The 16,551-nt window shown below is 35.7% G+C and overlaps 1 protein-coding gene across 3 annotated transcripts in view; it reads left to right on the top strand.

Moving 5' to 3' along the window:
• Positions 1 to 16,551, top strand: part of MLLT3 (MLLT3 super elongation complex subunit) — a 277,218-nt gene that overhangs the window by 165,844 nt on the left and 94,823 nt on the right. For all 3 annotated transcript variants that reach the window (XM_033237448.1, XM_033237449.1, XM_033237450.1), the window contains exon 4: positions 7,120 to 7,263. In XM_033237448.1, coding sequence (XP_033093339.1) covers positions 7,120 to 7,263 — 144 coding nt within the window. The remainder of the gene's footprint in view (positions 1 to 7,119; positions 7,264 to 16,551) is intronic.

Genomic DNA, 16,551 nt, shown 5'->3' with positions numbered 1-16,551 from the left:
ACACTGGCCCTTTTAACTTATAGCAGTCTCAGTGCTCAGTTCAGCAGTTAGAAAGTGTTAAAACCAGATTCGTGATCTAGGTCTTTCTCTCCATTAGCTATACTCCTAACTTCTGTGCTGTCTAATAACTCTTTGCTAGAATAATGATTATCTTTCTTAGTGGTAATACCACTGAATAGTTCACATATTTGTCATCAAATCAAATTTGTTGAGATGTATTTATATCTGCTCATGTGATGCGCCTTCATATTGAAGTGCTCATTTTTCTCATTTCAAGTGCTATTTCCCTTAAGAAAATGGTTTTTGGCTTTCTTTTATTTCTTCTCTTTTTCCTTCACCACCAATTTCTCCAATACTTGTTACTTGTTATTGTATATTATAGTCATCCTAGTAGATGTGAAGTATACCTCATTTTGGTTTTATATGCATTTCTTTGATGACTTGCAAGTTTGAACATCTTTTCATATGCTCATTGTTCATTTGTATTTTATTTTGGAGAAGTGACTATTCATATCCTTTGCTCATTTTTCAGTGTAATTTTAATTTAAGCAGTATGTTTATGGGAAGAAATTTAGAGCCTGCCTCTATCTCCTATCTTTCCCACTACCCTTTTAATATCTTAGAAGTTTAAGTGATGAAGATCATATGGTGCTTTTCTTCCCTCTTGTCACATCCTCATATCCAGTGTTGTAATTTCATCTAGAGACTGGGCTACATCATAGGAACAATCTAGCCCTTCAAGCCAGCAAAGTTCTTATCTCAAAGAAATTAAAGAATAGGCAATTATGATCTGTTATGAGAAGACCATAATGGTTATGATTATACCACTGTCTTCCTACCAGCAAAGTTAATTTGACATTGCGTTGACTTCAGTTTGGAAATAATGATGCAGTGAAGTATCTTCTCTCTTTTCTTGTTTTTAACGTTTCTGGTCATTTGTACAAGCTCTGAGTTAAGCAGAGGAATCTATTTTATGAATTGCTCAGTTTCCTGCTTTAAAAAAATATCTGGAATTTCCCCATATGCCAGATTTAAGAAGAGAACAAGTAAAGGATGAAGAGGCAGCAAGTATCACTCCCTACCGCGCGCGCGCGCGCACAGACACACACACACACACACACACACACACACACACCCCACACACACACATTCAGTCTTCTTGAAATTCATGGAACAGAGTAAAAGCAAGATGTAATGAAGGCACACTGGGTAGTCATTATGACTGTAAGACATATATTCACTTTGTGGGGGATTTTATTTTCTTAAAATATAAGGGAAGAAAGCAGCATATGAGATGAAAAACAGCTCTTCCTTTGTGGCCATTGTAAAATAGACACAAGTGGAACATTGTAGATTTTCTCTTTAGTATATAGATTAGCTTATTTCTATTTTCTAGTTTTAGGCTTTCTTTAAAATTTCATACATTATAATGATTTCTGTTTTCACATGTACACAATAATACATGTATATTTCAGTGTTTGTAATATGGAAAAGTAGGATACACCTAATTGGCCCTATGTAGAGATGTGGATTAATAAATGGTAAGTAATCCATAGAATTCTGTTCAGTATTTAGTGTGGCAACATGAGTAAGTCTCAAAGAATGATGACTTAAATGTTGCAGAAATATATGTACATGGTTATATCATTTGTGTATTTTTTAAAGAAATTACTGAAATGAGTAATGGTGTTCTGGAGAGGTATGTATTTAGTATAAGAGCATATGTTGGAATGACAACACAGGAACTTAAGGGCATTAGTTACTGGAGGAGAGGAATGGAGAAGCTTACACATATAAAGTTCTTTTGTTTTGTTTTGTTTTGTTTTGATGGGGTTTCACTCTGTCACCCAGACTGGAGTGCAGTGGTACAATCTCAGCTCACTGCAACCTCCACTTCCTGAGATCAAGTGATCCTTCTACCTCAGCTTCCCAAGTAGCTGGGACCACAGGCATGCACCCCTACACCCAGCTAATTTTTGTATTTTTTGTAGAGACAGAGTTTTACCATGTTGTCCAGGCTGGTTTTGAGCTCCTGAGCTCAAGCGATCTGCCCACCTCTGCCTCCCAAAGTGCTAGAATTAGAGGTGTGAGCCACCCTGACTAGCCAAATTTTATTTCTTTGAAGAAAAAGATAAAGCAAATCTCTGAAAGTGTTATCTGTTTAATCTCAGTAGAGGGCACATGGATATAGCATTTTAAGTACTTTTCTATATGTTACTAATTTCTTAGTTAAAAAAGGAATTATTGCTTTGCCACTGTATTGTTTTCTTAGGATGTCTTAGAAACCAAATGTTTACTATAGTCTGATCTAGATCTCTGAGCTAGATATATTTGTTTCTTTATTTTTTCTAATTTTAACTTGTAAGAGCACCTAATGTGAGATCTAGCTTCTTAAATTTTAAGTATATTAAGTGTATAATACCTTATTGTTGACTGTAGTTACAATGTACAGCAGATCTCTAGAGCTTATTCATCTTACTTAATTGAAACTTAATGCCTGTTGATTGACAATTCATTTTCCCCTCTCCCCAGCTCATGGTAACCACCATTTCAGTCTTTGATTTTATGAATTTAAAATCTTATATATATGGTATCTGTTTTAGATATCTCATATAAGTGGACTCAGACAGTACTCGTCTTTCTGTGTCTGGCTTATTCCCCAAGGTCCAGCTGTATATATTTTTTATTTTTCGTGTTACTCAAATGATCCATTGGGAAAAATTTAATAGGTCTAGGCTCTTGCTTCAGAGTGTTCATTTATTTATTTTGTATATTTATTATTTTATTTATCCCTGGAGTTTATTCAACTCTGTCTTGAAGAATAAACATCCATTATAGTAATGATGTATTAGTCCCTTCTCACATTGTTATGAATACCCGAGACTGGGTAATTTATAAAGGAAATAGGTTTAATTGATTCACAGTTCTCATGGCTGGGAAGGCCTCAAGAAACTTATAATCCTAGCGTAAGGGGAAGCAAACATGTCCTTCTTTACAAGGCAGCAGGAGAGAAAAATGCAGAGCAAAGTGGGGAAAAGCCTCTTATAAAACCATCAGATCTTGTGAGAACTCACTCACTATCATGAGAACAGCATGAGAGAACACCCCCATAACCTAATTACCTCCCAAGGCACATGGGGATTGTGGGAACCACAATTCAAGATGAGATTTGGGTAGGGGCACAGCCAAACCATATTAAATGGTTCATGAAAAAGTGTTGTTCAGAGTTTTCATAGGAATGAGGGAAAGCAGAAAAAATAATTCCAGGTAATGGTGGAAGAGTCTTAATTCTACATATTAAAGATATCCTGTCCTTGGTCACATTCCCATCCTTGTGTTTTCCCTGCTTCTGTAATGAGCTCGTCTTCAGTTCTGCTCATTTATTTGAGCTGTCAGGGTCAAGAGGGGTAGTAGAGTGTCAGTACTTCTCTTGAGTTTGTGTATGTTAATTCTGTCTTATTTTCTATTTGTGTCCAACAAAACAAGCCTATTTGTGAGAATTGTATGTTTCAGAAACTCTAAACCAACAGGGACACTGAAACATAATCGATTTATGTTTGAAAGGATCCCATGCTTCTCTCTTTCAATATGATCTCATAAAAGAGAGAGTAAATGTCAAGAACTGAAGTTTCTGCAGAATGAGAGAGGGTAACTTGATATTGCCAAAAACAGATTTCCACCTCTAGGAAATGTATTATTTATATACAGAGAGTAAGCACATGCTTTCTTATTTGAACTTTGAAGAAGAATGTTTTCTGAGGAGCATAGACTGACATAATATCGATGTCTGCCTTCTAAGAGAAGATATTCAGTTGGCCAGAGCACAAGTTTATGAGTACTTTTTTCTTACTTAAAAAAAATCTTTAAAAAATCATACTCAGGATTTGGAGAGTCATTTTCTGTGGTGCTTACCGTTGGTTTTATTGAAAAGTGATGTTTTTTGTTCTGTTTTAGACTGTTGTAGACTATAAAGTGATGTTGATATTACCTCATTCTTTTTATGCTGGTAATTAATGTATTCTTCAATATGTTTTTCTCTCTCAGAAAATGTACAGGGGTATATATTTTCCTAGGAAAAGTGTATGGAATAGAACTTAGGAGTTTTAGTCCTTTGACTACATTTAATGATTGTTAACTATTTGGTACAGTCTTCCCATATTTCCCTCCATGTATTTGCATAGATAAAATGTGTGTCAGCATAGATTGGCAGGGGCATGAATTAATATTTTTTTGTGACTTGCCTTTAATTCAGTTAGCAATATGCCTTTCAAAGTCAGTATTTTTAAACACCTGAATGGTGTTATATGGTAATGATGAAGATCATTCTTAGTTTCTTGTTATTATAAGCAATGCTACCATGAACATTTTATAGTATATTTTTGTACCTATATTTGAATATTTCTATGGAAGAGATTCTTAGAGGTAGAATTACTGGGTCAAACATCATATGTATTTAGTATGTTGACAGATATTGTCAAGATGTCTACCAAAAAGGCTTTACTAGTTTATGCTCCCAGTTATGCGCTCCTTTTAAAATTAACTCTAAAGTTGCATCTTCTGTTTTACAACTTGGAGGAGAGACAGATAAATAAAAAATGATCATAACTAAATGTGATAATTAATAGAGGAATGCTATGAAGGACGTCTAATTCAGATTATATTGGGAGAGTGAGAAAGACTTTCCAGAGGAATTAATGCTTTAGCTGGGTCTTGCATAATGAGTTTGCATTAACTAGGCAATAGAAGGGGAGCTATGCTGGGAGGGAGGACGTTTTAGGTTTGAGGAGCACTACTTGTGAAAGGCCAAATGAATGAATTAATGTGAAGTATTGGGGAACTGCAGATGCTTCAAAGGTGTGGAAAAACAGTATAGTAAGATATCAAAAGAAATGTAGGAAAGGTAGTAAGAGACTGCAATGGTTATTCCAAGGAAGTGGGATTTTATTGCAGAAAATGATGAACCATTAAAGGCTTTTATATCAGTGGAAAGCTGTAATCTGGTTTTTGTGTTAGAAAGATCATTCTCTGGTCATTGTGGGAAGTAGAATGAGGTAAGTTCAAAATCAGGGAGGACATCAAATGAAGAATGGTGGTGGTCTAAGCTAGGACAGTATTTATGCCTTAGAGGAAAGGATAGGTAGATTTGAAAGTTCATAAGGACGAATACTAAATAGAACTTAGAGAAAATTTGACTGTAGTGAGTGAGGAAGAAGGAACAGTTGGGAATGGTTTTTGTGTATTTTAACCTTGGCAAGCAGTTAGAATTACTGTTTTCCAAGATAATAGAGGATAGGACAAAAGACACATATGAAGGTAACTTTAGTTTAACATAATGCATGAATTGGATGCTGCCATAAGTCAACCTGTGGAACACATGTATGTGGCAGCCAATGAGACACTTAGGGGAGTCACTGTCACATAGGTGGAACTGACTCCTTGTGAATAGGTGTCATCTCCTTGGGAAACTTCGCAGAAAGGTAAAACACATAAAGGGTCAATGAAGAAAGAGAAGAAAGTCCATGAAGAAGATTGAGAAGGAACAGTAAACTTTGAGGAAAACCAGGAGAGAATGGCATCCTGATAAGAGAGAGAAAAAGTAGGTTTCACGTCAGATTATAGTGGAAGTGAAGGGATACTGAGGAAATGAGTAGAGATTATGATTTGGGAAGTTTGGATGAGGAAGTGGAAACCATGAATTTTGAGTAGTTAATTTTTATATTCTGACAGTTTCAGGTGCTAAGACCCTTGAGTCAAAAGAAATGGATTCAAATCATTTTTGTTTCATCATGTATTAGTAATATAACAATAAAACAAGGCTCACATCTGCCCCAAAGAGAGCAGTGAGAATTAAATGAGATGAATATTAAAGTACGTATTAGTTGTCGTCATTATCTTGAGTCTGTATTTTCACCTTGCGTGGCTAAAGATCAATGTGTAGAGAGGGATAAATGTTCAGTCAACTTAAGTAATGGCTTGAGAGCTGAACCTAGATATCGTGAAATTCTGATTATTGTGTTCTTTTGCATAAGATGCTATTTTGTCCTAGTTATTTATTCAGAAAAATGCCATTCTTATTAATCTCACAGATACTTACTGCATTTCTACTGTGTATAGTCATAAACTAGTTTTTGAGGATACAATGATGATTCAAACATTGTTCCTACTTTCAACAGTCTTCTGATCCAGCAGAGTAAATGGTGATAATAAGAAGGCAATTATTCTAAGATGTGGCAAGGGTAAAAGAGAGATGCATACAGGGTAGAGGAGAGGCAGTGGGGAGTTGGGAGTTAAGGGAAGGTTTTCCAAAAGTGAAGTCTTAAGTTGGGAAGGATGAGAAGTTATGTAGGTGAAGCAGTAGGTAGAGAAATGGAGGTAGGCAGTGAAGGTAGTAATGCAAAGCAAGAATGAAACCAGAGGTAACCTACAACATGGTAAGAACTGGGAAGCAACCAGCAGTGGGATATTGCTAGGCCATCAGATGCACAGAAGGGGAATGGTAGGATATGAAGCCAAGAGCCAGATTATGAAGGCTCTTATGTGGCATTCAGGTGAGATTAGGGTTTTTAGCCTAATGGCCATTGGAAGCTGTTGAAATTTTAATTAGGAAGTGAAAATGGCTAGATTTTTGTTTCATATAGATAATCTTAAGGCCTGAATGGAGGCGGAATTGAAGAGAATATATCCCAAAGTAAAGAGTTTATAGTAGTTTGGGCCATGAGTAAGAGCCTAGTAGTAGTAGTTAGAGGGCTTGTTTGAAGAAATATTTATGGAGAAAATGGCAGCCTTTGATGGTGAGTATAGTGGGGTAGGGAAGAGGAAGGAATGTGCTTGGTTTCTAGTTGGGTGGCTGTGTTGCTAGTATCCTGTCACCTGAAAGATCATGGGGAAGATGAGAAGTTTTTCTCATTTCGTTTCCCCTAACACAAGAAACTAATTTGTCAGATATTTCCATTTTGTTTCATTGATGATTCCATGATACTTTTTTTCCCCCAGTACTGCTTTGATAGTTTAGCTGTTAGATGTCTTAGGTCTTTTCTATTTCTTATGAGGAGTAAATTTTGCTTTTAAAATTTCACTTATGCCTCTCTTTTTTCTTTCATAAATTTTGTTAACCTCCAGGAAGAACCTAGGAAAGTCCGCTTTGATTATGACTTATTCCTGCATCTTGAAGGCCATCCACCAGTGAATCACCTCCGCTGTGAAAAGCTAACTTTCAACAACCCCACAGAGGACTTTAGGAGAAAGTTGCTGAAGGCAGGAGGGGTAAGTGTCACTCTCTTGTGAAAAGCATTCCTATTAAAAAACAAAAAACAAAAAAAATTAGTTCCTGATGTGTTAAAAAGTATAATAAGGTTTTGGGAGAGGTGTAAAGAGGTGATGTAACTTGATGGCTTAGCTGTGGATTCATGTGTTCAGATGAAGAGGTAGACAATGATATTTTAGATAGGTATAAGTTTGAAATTACACTATTTATTAAAACAGTCTTAAAATCTATGCAGCTCAAATTTAATTATGACAAAATGCCAAAACAAGCAATAAACTCTCATCATTTAAGAAAAGAATAATATCTGAACTGTGTTGTATCAGTTATAGAAACTTTTGGGTTAAGTTGCAAGTCACATTAAAAATTATATAAAAAGAAATCCAAATTTTCTTGATCACAATTAATAGAAAAAGTATCTTCACTCATATTACATGTTTGAGTCATTTAAATATACATTTTTGTTTGTTTGAATTTTGTGTTGATAAAAGATGGATTTTCCTTTTTAAAGTAATGGTAGCAAAAGTGTTGTAAATTTTTGCCTTTGTGATTTGACTAGTATGGGAAAGAATTTTAAGTGGTACCTCTTGCAAACATAAACATTTGGAATGTTTGCTTCTGAAGCTGAGTCAGCTGTACAAACACTATTGATTGGTCAAAATCTATTTGACAATGAGTGTCACTGGGATTATCAGCTCCTACTTCACATGAACTTACGCATCCTATTATGTGGAGACTTCACACCCCGTCTATTTTGAAATGTGTTCTTTTCTCCAGGATCATCTTCACTTCACTTCCAGTTTCTCTGGAAGGTTTTTGCACAGTTTTCTATTTATGAAGTTATTTTCTATATGCATTTGTAGACCATAACCCGCCAAGATGCCTTTTATCACCGATAAACTCTACCTGAGGGCTTTGTAGGAAGGAGGTGTTTTTTTTTTTGTGGCATAGTTTTCTTTATTGGATACCTGAACAACCACTTTGAGAACCTAAGAAAAGCTATTGTTCCTCTTATGAGAAAGTTGCCGATGTACATAATTGTGTGATTATTCTGGGTGATGTGAACCTTATTTTTTGAATTCTGTTTTGCTAGGCTGCTGTCCTTTTACTTGAATTATGAATACGCGTTTGAAGCATTGCAAGTACTTTTACCATGTTTCATTCCTTGTTGTATGTATGTCAGTAGATTATGGGTTAAGTGGGTATTGGACCAGCTTTGGAAATGAAATGCCACTTAGAGTATTCTATGGGGGAAATACAGTTTCATGAAGAAATGGGCTTTTGTAACACATCTTATTTTAAAATTAGGAACTTATTAAAAAACTATTAAAGAAGTTGTTTGGAAAAGTAACTCTATTTTACTCCTTTTTATGGTTATCAGGAGTATAGTGTTGATGCTATTTACCTAAGTCTATGCCCTTAACAATCAACTAGTCCATTTTACATCCTAATCAGCCTCATTTTTTTCTTAAGAATTTGGCATTTTACATTTCTGATTATCTCTTTTGGGTTGTGTAGTTGGGTGGGTAATTGGAGTGTGCAAATTATGGAACTCGAGTACATCATGCTTCTGATAAGGGTCGTAGGAAAACGTAAATATGACACAAGAACTTTTTAAAGCAACCACTTAGTCCCAGAGAAGTAGAGGGTTGCCTGTGAGCTGGAAAAGAGTGATAATGCAGCAAAGTGCAGCACTACATCCTGATAAGGTCTCTAGTTGATTTCTCATCTTGTGCTCTACTCAGCCTTTATCTCAGAATGATTCTTCTTGACTTCCAACTTTTCTTCTTTGTGTTTAAGTGCTGTTTGAAGCCAGCAGATATTTTCCTATTAGAATTAGACGGTGTCTTGACAACTCTAAAATAATAAAATGTGAACTATTCCAGGCATATGCTATTTGAAATATTACAAGTTATTTAAGGAACTAATCACAGTGAATTTTGCAGTAAAATAAACACTTAAAAATTAATTAAAAATCATAGTAATTCTACAGATTTTGTCCATTTCATATGGGAAGATTAAAATGAACTTCTATAGAAATGTAAAAAGAAATCAATAGACTAATAGACTTTTTTTGACTTACCTAGATTTTTGACTGACTTATATTATTTATACCTGGCTTTAACCATTTGTCTTGTCTTAGTATTAATGCAGCCTATCATGGTGTTACTAACTTATGAGCCATTCTGATTCCATGAGAAATGAGTTCACGATTGTGTCTTCAGATAAACTTTTCTTTTTTTTTTTTTTTTTTGGCCTGGGTTTTGTGATGGGAGAAAGGATACTTTCCTCCTTATACCTAAAGATTATGTGTGCAACATAGATGTATATATTCTACCTTAAAAGGAAAAAAAAAATTGAACCCTTCTTCTAGTCATTATATATAACTTAAGGCATGGGTAGAGTAAACTTAGTGTTTGACCATGGTTCCCTCTCTTTTACTTTTTTCTTTTAAACTAAAAAGTACATAGAGCTATTAAAAGTTGAGTGTCGCTTTTCGAGAGATCAGAAAGGTTGTTTTTAGAGCTGGAAGCATCTTGGAAAAAATGTTTTTTTAGCTCTTAGAAGAAAATAATTCGAAAGAACTTTTGCCAGAGAATCTTGAAAAACTGCAGATTTTTTCTGCTTCATAATCTATAAGCCTGTAACAACTTTTTTGGGAGAGGGATCAGTAACATTCTATTCTTTTCACTGGATTTTGTTTTTAATTTCAATGTCATACTGTTTCCTAGTCTCAAAACTTGGTGTATGTCCCCCTTAGAAGAAATGTACTCTGTGTTTTTCTGTGACATGGCTCCGTAATATTAAGTACATTCTTGTTATAAAAGAAAAAATATTGTGGGCAGGGCACATTTAGACTTAAACATTATTTTCTGAGAGTATTGAATACAGAGTGATTTATTTTATAGGACCCTGAAAGTAGTTTCCTCTAAATTGGAGAGCTCATGGGAGCTTGCTGGGGAAATTGTGGATTTGGTTTAGGAACTAGCCCATCAAACCTTTTTTTTTTTTTAAATTGAGATAGAGTCTCACTCTGTTGCCCAGGCTGGAGTGCAGTGGCTTGATTTTTGTACACTGCAGCCTTGACTTGCCAGGCTGAAATGAGCGTCCCACCTCAGCTTCCCAAGTAGCCGTGACTACAGATACATGCCACCACATTTACTAATTAAATAAAAAAAAAAAAAAATTGTAGAGACAGGGTCTTATTATGTTGCCCAGGTTGGTAGATTTTTATTTTTATTTTTTGAGATAGGGCCTGTCACCTAGGCTGGAGTGCAGTGGTGCAGTCATGGCTCACTGCAGCCTCAACCTCCTTGGCTCAAGTGATCCTCCCACCTCAGCCTCCTGAGTAGCTGGGACAACAGGCACAGACTACCACACCTGACTAATTTTTGTATTTTTTGTAGAGACAGAGTTTTCCCATGTTGCCCAGGCTGGTATTGAACTCCTGAGCTGAAATGATCAGCCCCCTTAGGCCTCCTAAAGTGCTGGGACTACAGGTGTGAGTCACTGCGTCCAGCCCCTTGTCAAGCTTTAAGTAGGAAAAAGAGGGTAGGGGTTATGAAATGGGAAAGAACAACTTGAGAACTTACTATAAAAATTATTATTCTTATTTATTATATAAATTTTAGTATATTATTATATTAAGGGAGGATATTTCCTTTGAGATCTTTATTCTTTGACTGGTAGAGGGAAGAGAGCAGTGAGCAGTAAACTTTTGCAGGATCACACATAATCTGTCTTTTAATTTTAAGCAAAAGGACCAAATGTACTCTGTGGAGAAGCACCTCATTATTTGCTGAGATATTTCTATGTATTTCCCATTTTTAAAGAATGAACTGATTGATCCCTTTTGGATCAGTGATTCTCAAATTGTGCTCATTAGGATATTAAGATTAAAAGGCTTGTGATCATGACAGGTAATTTTCTCTCTATTCACTTATCACTTTTTAGTAGCTGGAATTCAGTCATACTGAAAATATTGCAGAAGAGTTTGACATCTGTTGCTATAAGACAGATGAAAGAAGATGAACTTTTCTTTGAGGTGTTGGCAAAGTAAACATATACTGTATATTAGGTATTGTATATCGGGGAACTAAAATGTATTGTTCTACTAACTTGTCTTTCTGAATTTCTGGTTGGAAAGAAGTGTGATACAATTGGAAAAGTTTTAAAGTCAGATTGGTTTAGATAAAACCTTTATCATCTTCTGGGTAACCCTGGGAAAAACCATTGCATCTTTTTGTATCTTTTGTATCTCAGTTTATTAACTGTGAAGCAGATATGGCAGTGTTTTCCTCATAGGGAACGTGTAACCATAGTGTATGGCACATAGTAGATACCCAGTACCTTAGTTCTTTTCCCCTCAATTACTGGTTTAGAATATCAACAGATGCTTAACCATCTTTATATCAGGCACTTAAAGGTACGGTGAAAAAGATTTGCTATTTATTGTAAGCTACTCAACATTTATTCACAGGAAAACGTGTTTAGCACCAGTTAGTATGACCAGAGCATTGATAGATCTGTGTTGTGTTTAAAGATTAGCCTGTGGTTTCTTTCTCCAAGGTGTTGGCACTCTGTATTTTGCTTGTATAAAGTGCCTGTTTGTATTTTGCTTGTGTAAAGGGCTTGGAATATTATTTTGTAAGATGTAACTTTTCATTAGAAAAATAGATTATTACCATTGTTCTTAATTCTGAATTTTGAGCAGACTAAACGCTTCTCAAGGCTATGTGTTTCCTTAGAAGAGTTCACATATATGTCCAGCAAGGTAGTTGGATCCTTGTGCTTCTACAAAGAAAGCACAAAATAGGCAAGCATCTTTGGAAAATCAAGTTTATTTTGCAGTTTTTTTTTTTTTTTTTTTTTTTGCCTGGAAACCAAATGGCCTGCTTTGGTTCTGTTGTTTTTTTATGGGATGGTGGTAGGGTGTTGGATGTTTGTTTGTTCCTGCTGCTTTTCTTTCTTCTTTCCCTCCCTCTTTCTTTCTCTCCCTCCCTCCTTCCTTCCTTCCTTTCCTCAATTAAACAGGGCAAAGTCTAAACATGTTGTTCAGTCCTATTTCTGAATCACTGGCAAGCAGTTAATTTTGAGGACTGAAAATTAAAACTAACCACAGCAGTTGTTAAAACTAGGGTTTCTATAGGCAGAAATCCAATTCTGTTCAGACACCACCTGTTTCAGTAGGACATTTCAGACGCCCATTTGGCAAGATTTGCTGGAGAAGACATGGGGAACATGCTTCCAGTCTGTATTAAATCTGCAGCATAATGCAGCCCTGTTTCTGAGAGTGACAGTTACATTTATATATGATCTGTTTTCGCAAGGAATAAATTGGAATCTTTCTGAAATGCTGCTGATTGTCAAGTGAAATTCGGGCCCACAGTGGACCTCCAACGAGGGGTTTTGCTTATTAAAGGGCCAAAAGGATCTTAGGATAAGGAGCTTTCACTAATGCAGCTGTGTCAAGCCATCTGAACACAGCATTTTATTACAAGGATTTGGAATGAATCTTTTGTAGGGTGGTTTAGTGTTTCCTTTGTAGGGGAGTTCAGAACACTTCTAATTTCTCAACTGTATGGATCACATTCTCTTCTCAAATTTTAATTTTTTTGTGTAGGTAAATATACAGACAGTGCAGTATGATGTACACTAAATTTTCCTCTGGGAAACCAGTAATACTGTAGTAAATAAACTCATACATAGTTCTTTGTGCACATGGATATGTCTGTAGGATAAATTCCTTAGAGTAGAATTGTGGGTCCAAGGCAAAGTGAAATTTAAATTTTGCTAGGCATGTACACATTTCCTGCCAAAGAGGTTGTATTACTCTATGCCTGCACCAAATAGTATGTGAGTGCCTGTTTCTCCACAGGATGATTTATTAAACTACCCTTTCCCCCAATCTGATGGATGAAAAATGGCATCTCATTTGTAATTCACATTTCTCTCATGAGTGATGGTGAGCAACTTTTCATATACTTAAAAAGCGATTTTCATTTCCTTTCAAAGACCACATTTTAATGTATTTTAAATTGGAAATATTCTAAATGTTTCAGTTTCAACTTAAATTTATGGGTACTCTTCCCACATACTTACATTTGGAAAGGTTACAAAAAGATACGGAAGCCTCTTTAACCAAGGTCTGTGTTTTCAGGCTTTCTTCGATGTGTAACAAATTATGTTCTTAGGAACTGATTTGTCAAGACTTTGGCTTCTAAAAATATAAGTGGCTTTTGTGGCAAACTCATCTAGACAGTGCCTAGAGATGGATAGCTGGCTGATTATTTTTAAAATGACTCAAAGAAAATAATACAGAGAAGATTATTTTAGTGGCTGCCACTGGACAGCTTCATTGGATTTTTGGATATTTGTTTTGGAATAAGTACCTTTTTGATTATTTTCTGATATATATATAACTCTGTAGTTGTCTGCTTTAAAAGATAAAAGAATGCTGCTGCTTTTTTACTGGCACTGATAAAAGGTGGTTTATTTAAATAAATGTAAGACCAAGCAGGCTGCTTCATTTATGTGGTTATTTCTTAGAAGCTAATTTTCTGTCATATTTGGCATTTTCTCCTTCTTTCTATAACCTTGTCTGCCACCTCCCCCCAAAAACTGGAAAATTAAGTCATGAAAGTGGAACATATATATAAACATTAAGTAGAAAGTCAAAATGGTGAACCTTAATTCCAAATGTAATGTCGATCTCATAAATTGTTTCAGGGAAAGCATGGTCATGATATACAAAGTTATTTATGTCACTCCACCTATTTAGTGTTTTTATGATTTAATGTCTTCTTAAAGTCACACACGTTGATTACAGGGCAGTTACAGACTTTTAAAAATATGTACCAGAAAAATCTGTGCGATAAAACAACTTTCTTGTCTTCATTTGTTCCTTCCTTCCCAACTACTGTTTACCTTTTAAGTGACGACGAAAAAAATAGGGGCAAACTTTCCACTCTGCTGAAAGCTCAAATGCCATCACTACATAAACTGAGCAAAGACTGAAAGAAACAGAGGAGAGAGGGAGATGTTCCTAGAATGTGTACTAAATTGTTTCTCTGTTTAAATACACAAATATTGCAGTTGAAAACTGTTGATTCTATTTCTCTCTTTCGTCTTTGCTCAGGTACTAGTTCTTTATGTATTTGTTTCAAGGATGCATACAAAGTGTATCTAATACTTTATCTGAGTTCATTCTCTCCTAGGATGGTAAGGGAGTTGTCTATGAGCACAGCTGCCTATTTTGACTGTCCCCACCAGGTATTTTTGGGTTTCATACTCTATCATATTAAATGACAACAATTTTAGGGGAAATTGAGGAGGAGAACGGGGGCTATGATGAACATGTTGTTTTCTGCCTTTTTTCTTGTTCCATGAGTTGTAAGAAAACCTGACAACAATCAGGATCTGAAGGTAGCACTTTAAGAAACAAATGTCTGAGACTCGAAGTAGGCATATATGGTTCATTTTCAGGGGTTGAGGATAGATGGTAGGTGGTTTCCATGGTATAACAAAAAGAACATTTGATTTTATATCTGAAGGCACAAATTCAATTCTTGGATCTGCTGCTAATTTACCTTGGGCTTAGGTTTGTATAAGTCCAAAATAAGTATAATATCTCCTTTCTGCCATTTGAGATTATTAAGTGCAATCTGGTACATAGTTAAGTAGTCAGCAAATAATTAGTTTATTTATTAATATGACCTCTTTTTTCTGCAGATTTATTATATTTTGGGTTAAACCATGATTTTTGTTACTTGGAATGGTGAAAGTAAAGGGTTTTGATTACAAGGATTTGACATAATAATAATGTTCCACCAGAAAGAACATATTTTAGTTTCAAGAAGGAATATAACATTTTCCCTGATTTTAAAATAAGTGTGTGTTAATTTTAGGAAGTGTGGACATCTAGAAAAGCAAAAAAGAAGAAAATAAATCATTGTAATCTTTCCAGTGATTATAACCTCTGTCAATATTTCACATTGTATTTTTATGTAGATGAGATCCCACTGAAAATCTATATTTTGCATTTAATATATTAAACATGACTTGCATAGATTTTAAACATATATGACTTTATTCTATGTCCTCACACTTCAGAGGATTGATGTAAACTTTTTGGTTGTTAAGAACTTACCATTAATGTGTTCCATTGCTTTCTCCCTCTCCCATCCCCTAGCTCCCCTTTCTGGGGCTCTGCTTCTCAAAATTAAACTTACTGGCTTAAGACCCAGAAATCAAAAGAACTGTTTTGCACAAATTTGAAATTTTCTCTTCATGGTTTTGACAATACAGAAGTATGATGTACTAGTTCATATGTGTGTGTGTGTGACTGCTTAGTCCATAGATCAGTTATTTGGAAAGATCTGTAAATATTTTGTTTCTGGTTTTGTTTTTGTTTTTGAGATGGAGTCTTGCTCTGTCACCCAAGCTGGTATATAGTGGCGCCATCTCGGATAACTGCAGCCTCTGCCTCCTGGGTTCAAGGGATTCTCCTGCCTCAGTCTCCTGAGTAGCTGGGACTACAGATGTACACCACCACACCCAGCTAATTTTTGTATTTTTTAGTAGAGTCGGGATTTCACCATGTTGGTCAGGTTGGTCTTGAACTCCTGACCTCAAGTGATCCACCCGCCTCAGCTCCAAAAGTGCTGGGATTATAGACGTGAGCCAGCGCACCTGGCCTAAGATTTGTAATTTAATATAGATTATTATAGATGTAGATTTTGCAGCTTGTCTTTGTAAATATCATTCACACCTTCCCTTTCCCTATACGGTAGATTGTGGGCCTGTGGGTAGTGTGAAACAGTAAAATAATGGACAGATTGAGTGAGGTAAGGATGCCCTGTTCATGAAACAAACTGGTCCAATCAACTACAGTTAGAGTAAAATGAAGTATTATAAAAATTTAGTTGGCCTTACAAATATCAGCCTTTACATGAACTTGTGGTGACTTAAGATAGGAATTTGTATGGATAATGTAGACCGAAGTCCATCCATATGATGACCATTGTGTCTTTGGGCAAATTAAAAATAAATGCCATGCTTATAATCCCAGCACTTTGGGAGACTGGGGTGGGAGGATCACTTGAGACCAGCAGTTTGAGACCAACCTGGGCCACAGAGTGAGACCCCTATCTCTACAAAATACAATACAATACAATACAATACGATACAATTAGCTTGGTGTAGTGACACCCCTCTATAGTCCGAGCTACTCAGGAGGCTGAAGTGGGAGGATCGCTTGAGCCCGGGAATTTGAGGCTCCAGTGAGTTAT

The sequence above is a fragment of the Trachypithecus francoisi genome, unplaced genomic scaffold (genome assembly GCF_009764315.1).
Source record: "Trachypithecus francoisi isolate TF-2019V2 unplaced genomic scaffold, Tfra_2.0 Lachesis_group16, whole genome shotgun sequence".
NCBI lineage: Eukaryota > Metazoa > Chordata > Mammalia > Primates > Cercopithecidae > Trachypithecus > Trachypithecus francoisi.
Note: the sequence above shows the minus strand (reverse complement) of the source record. Positions and strands in the feature narration are given on the sequence as shown.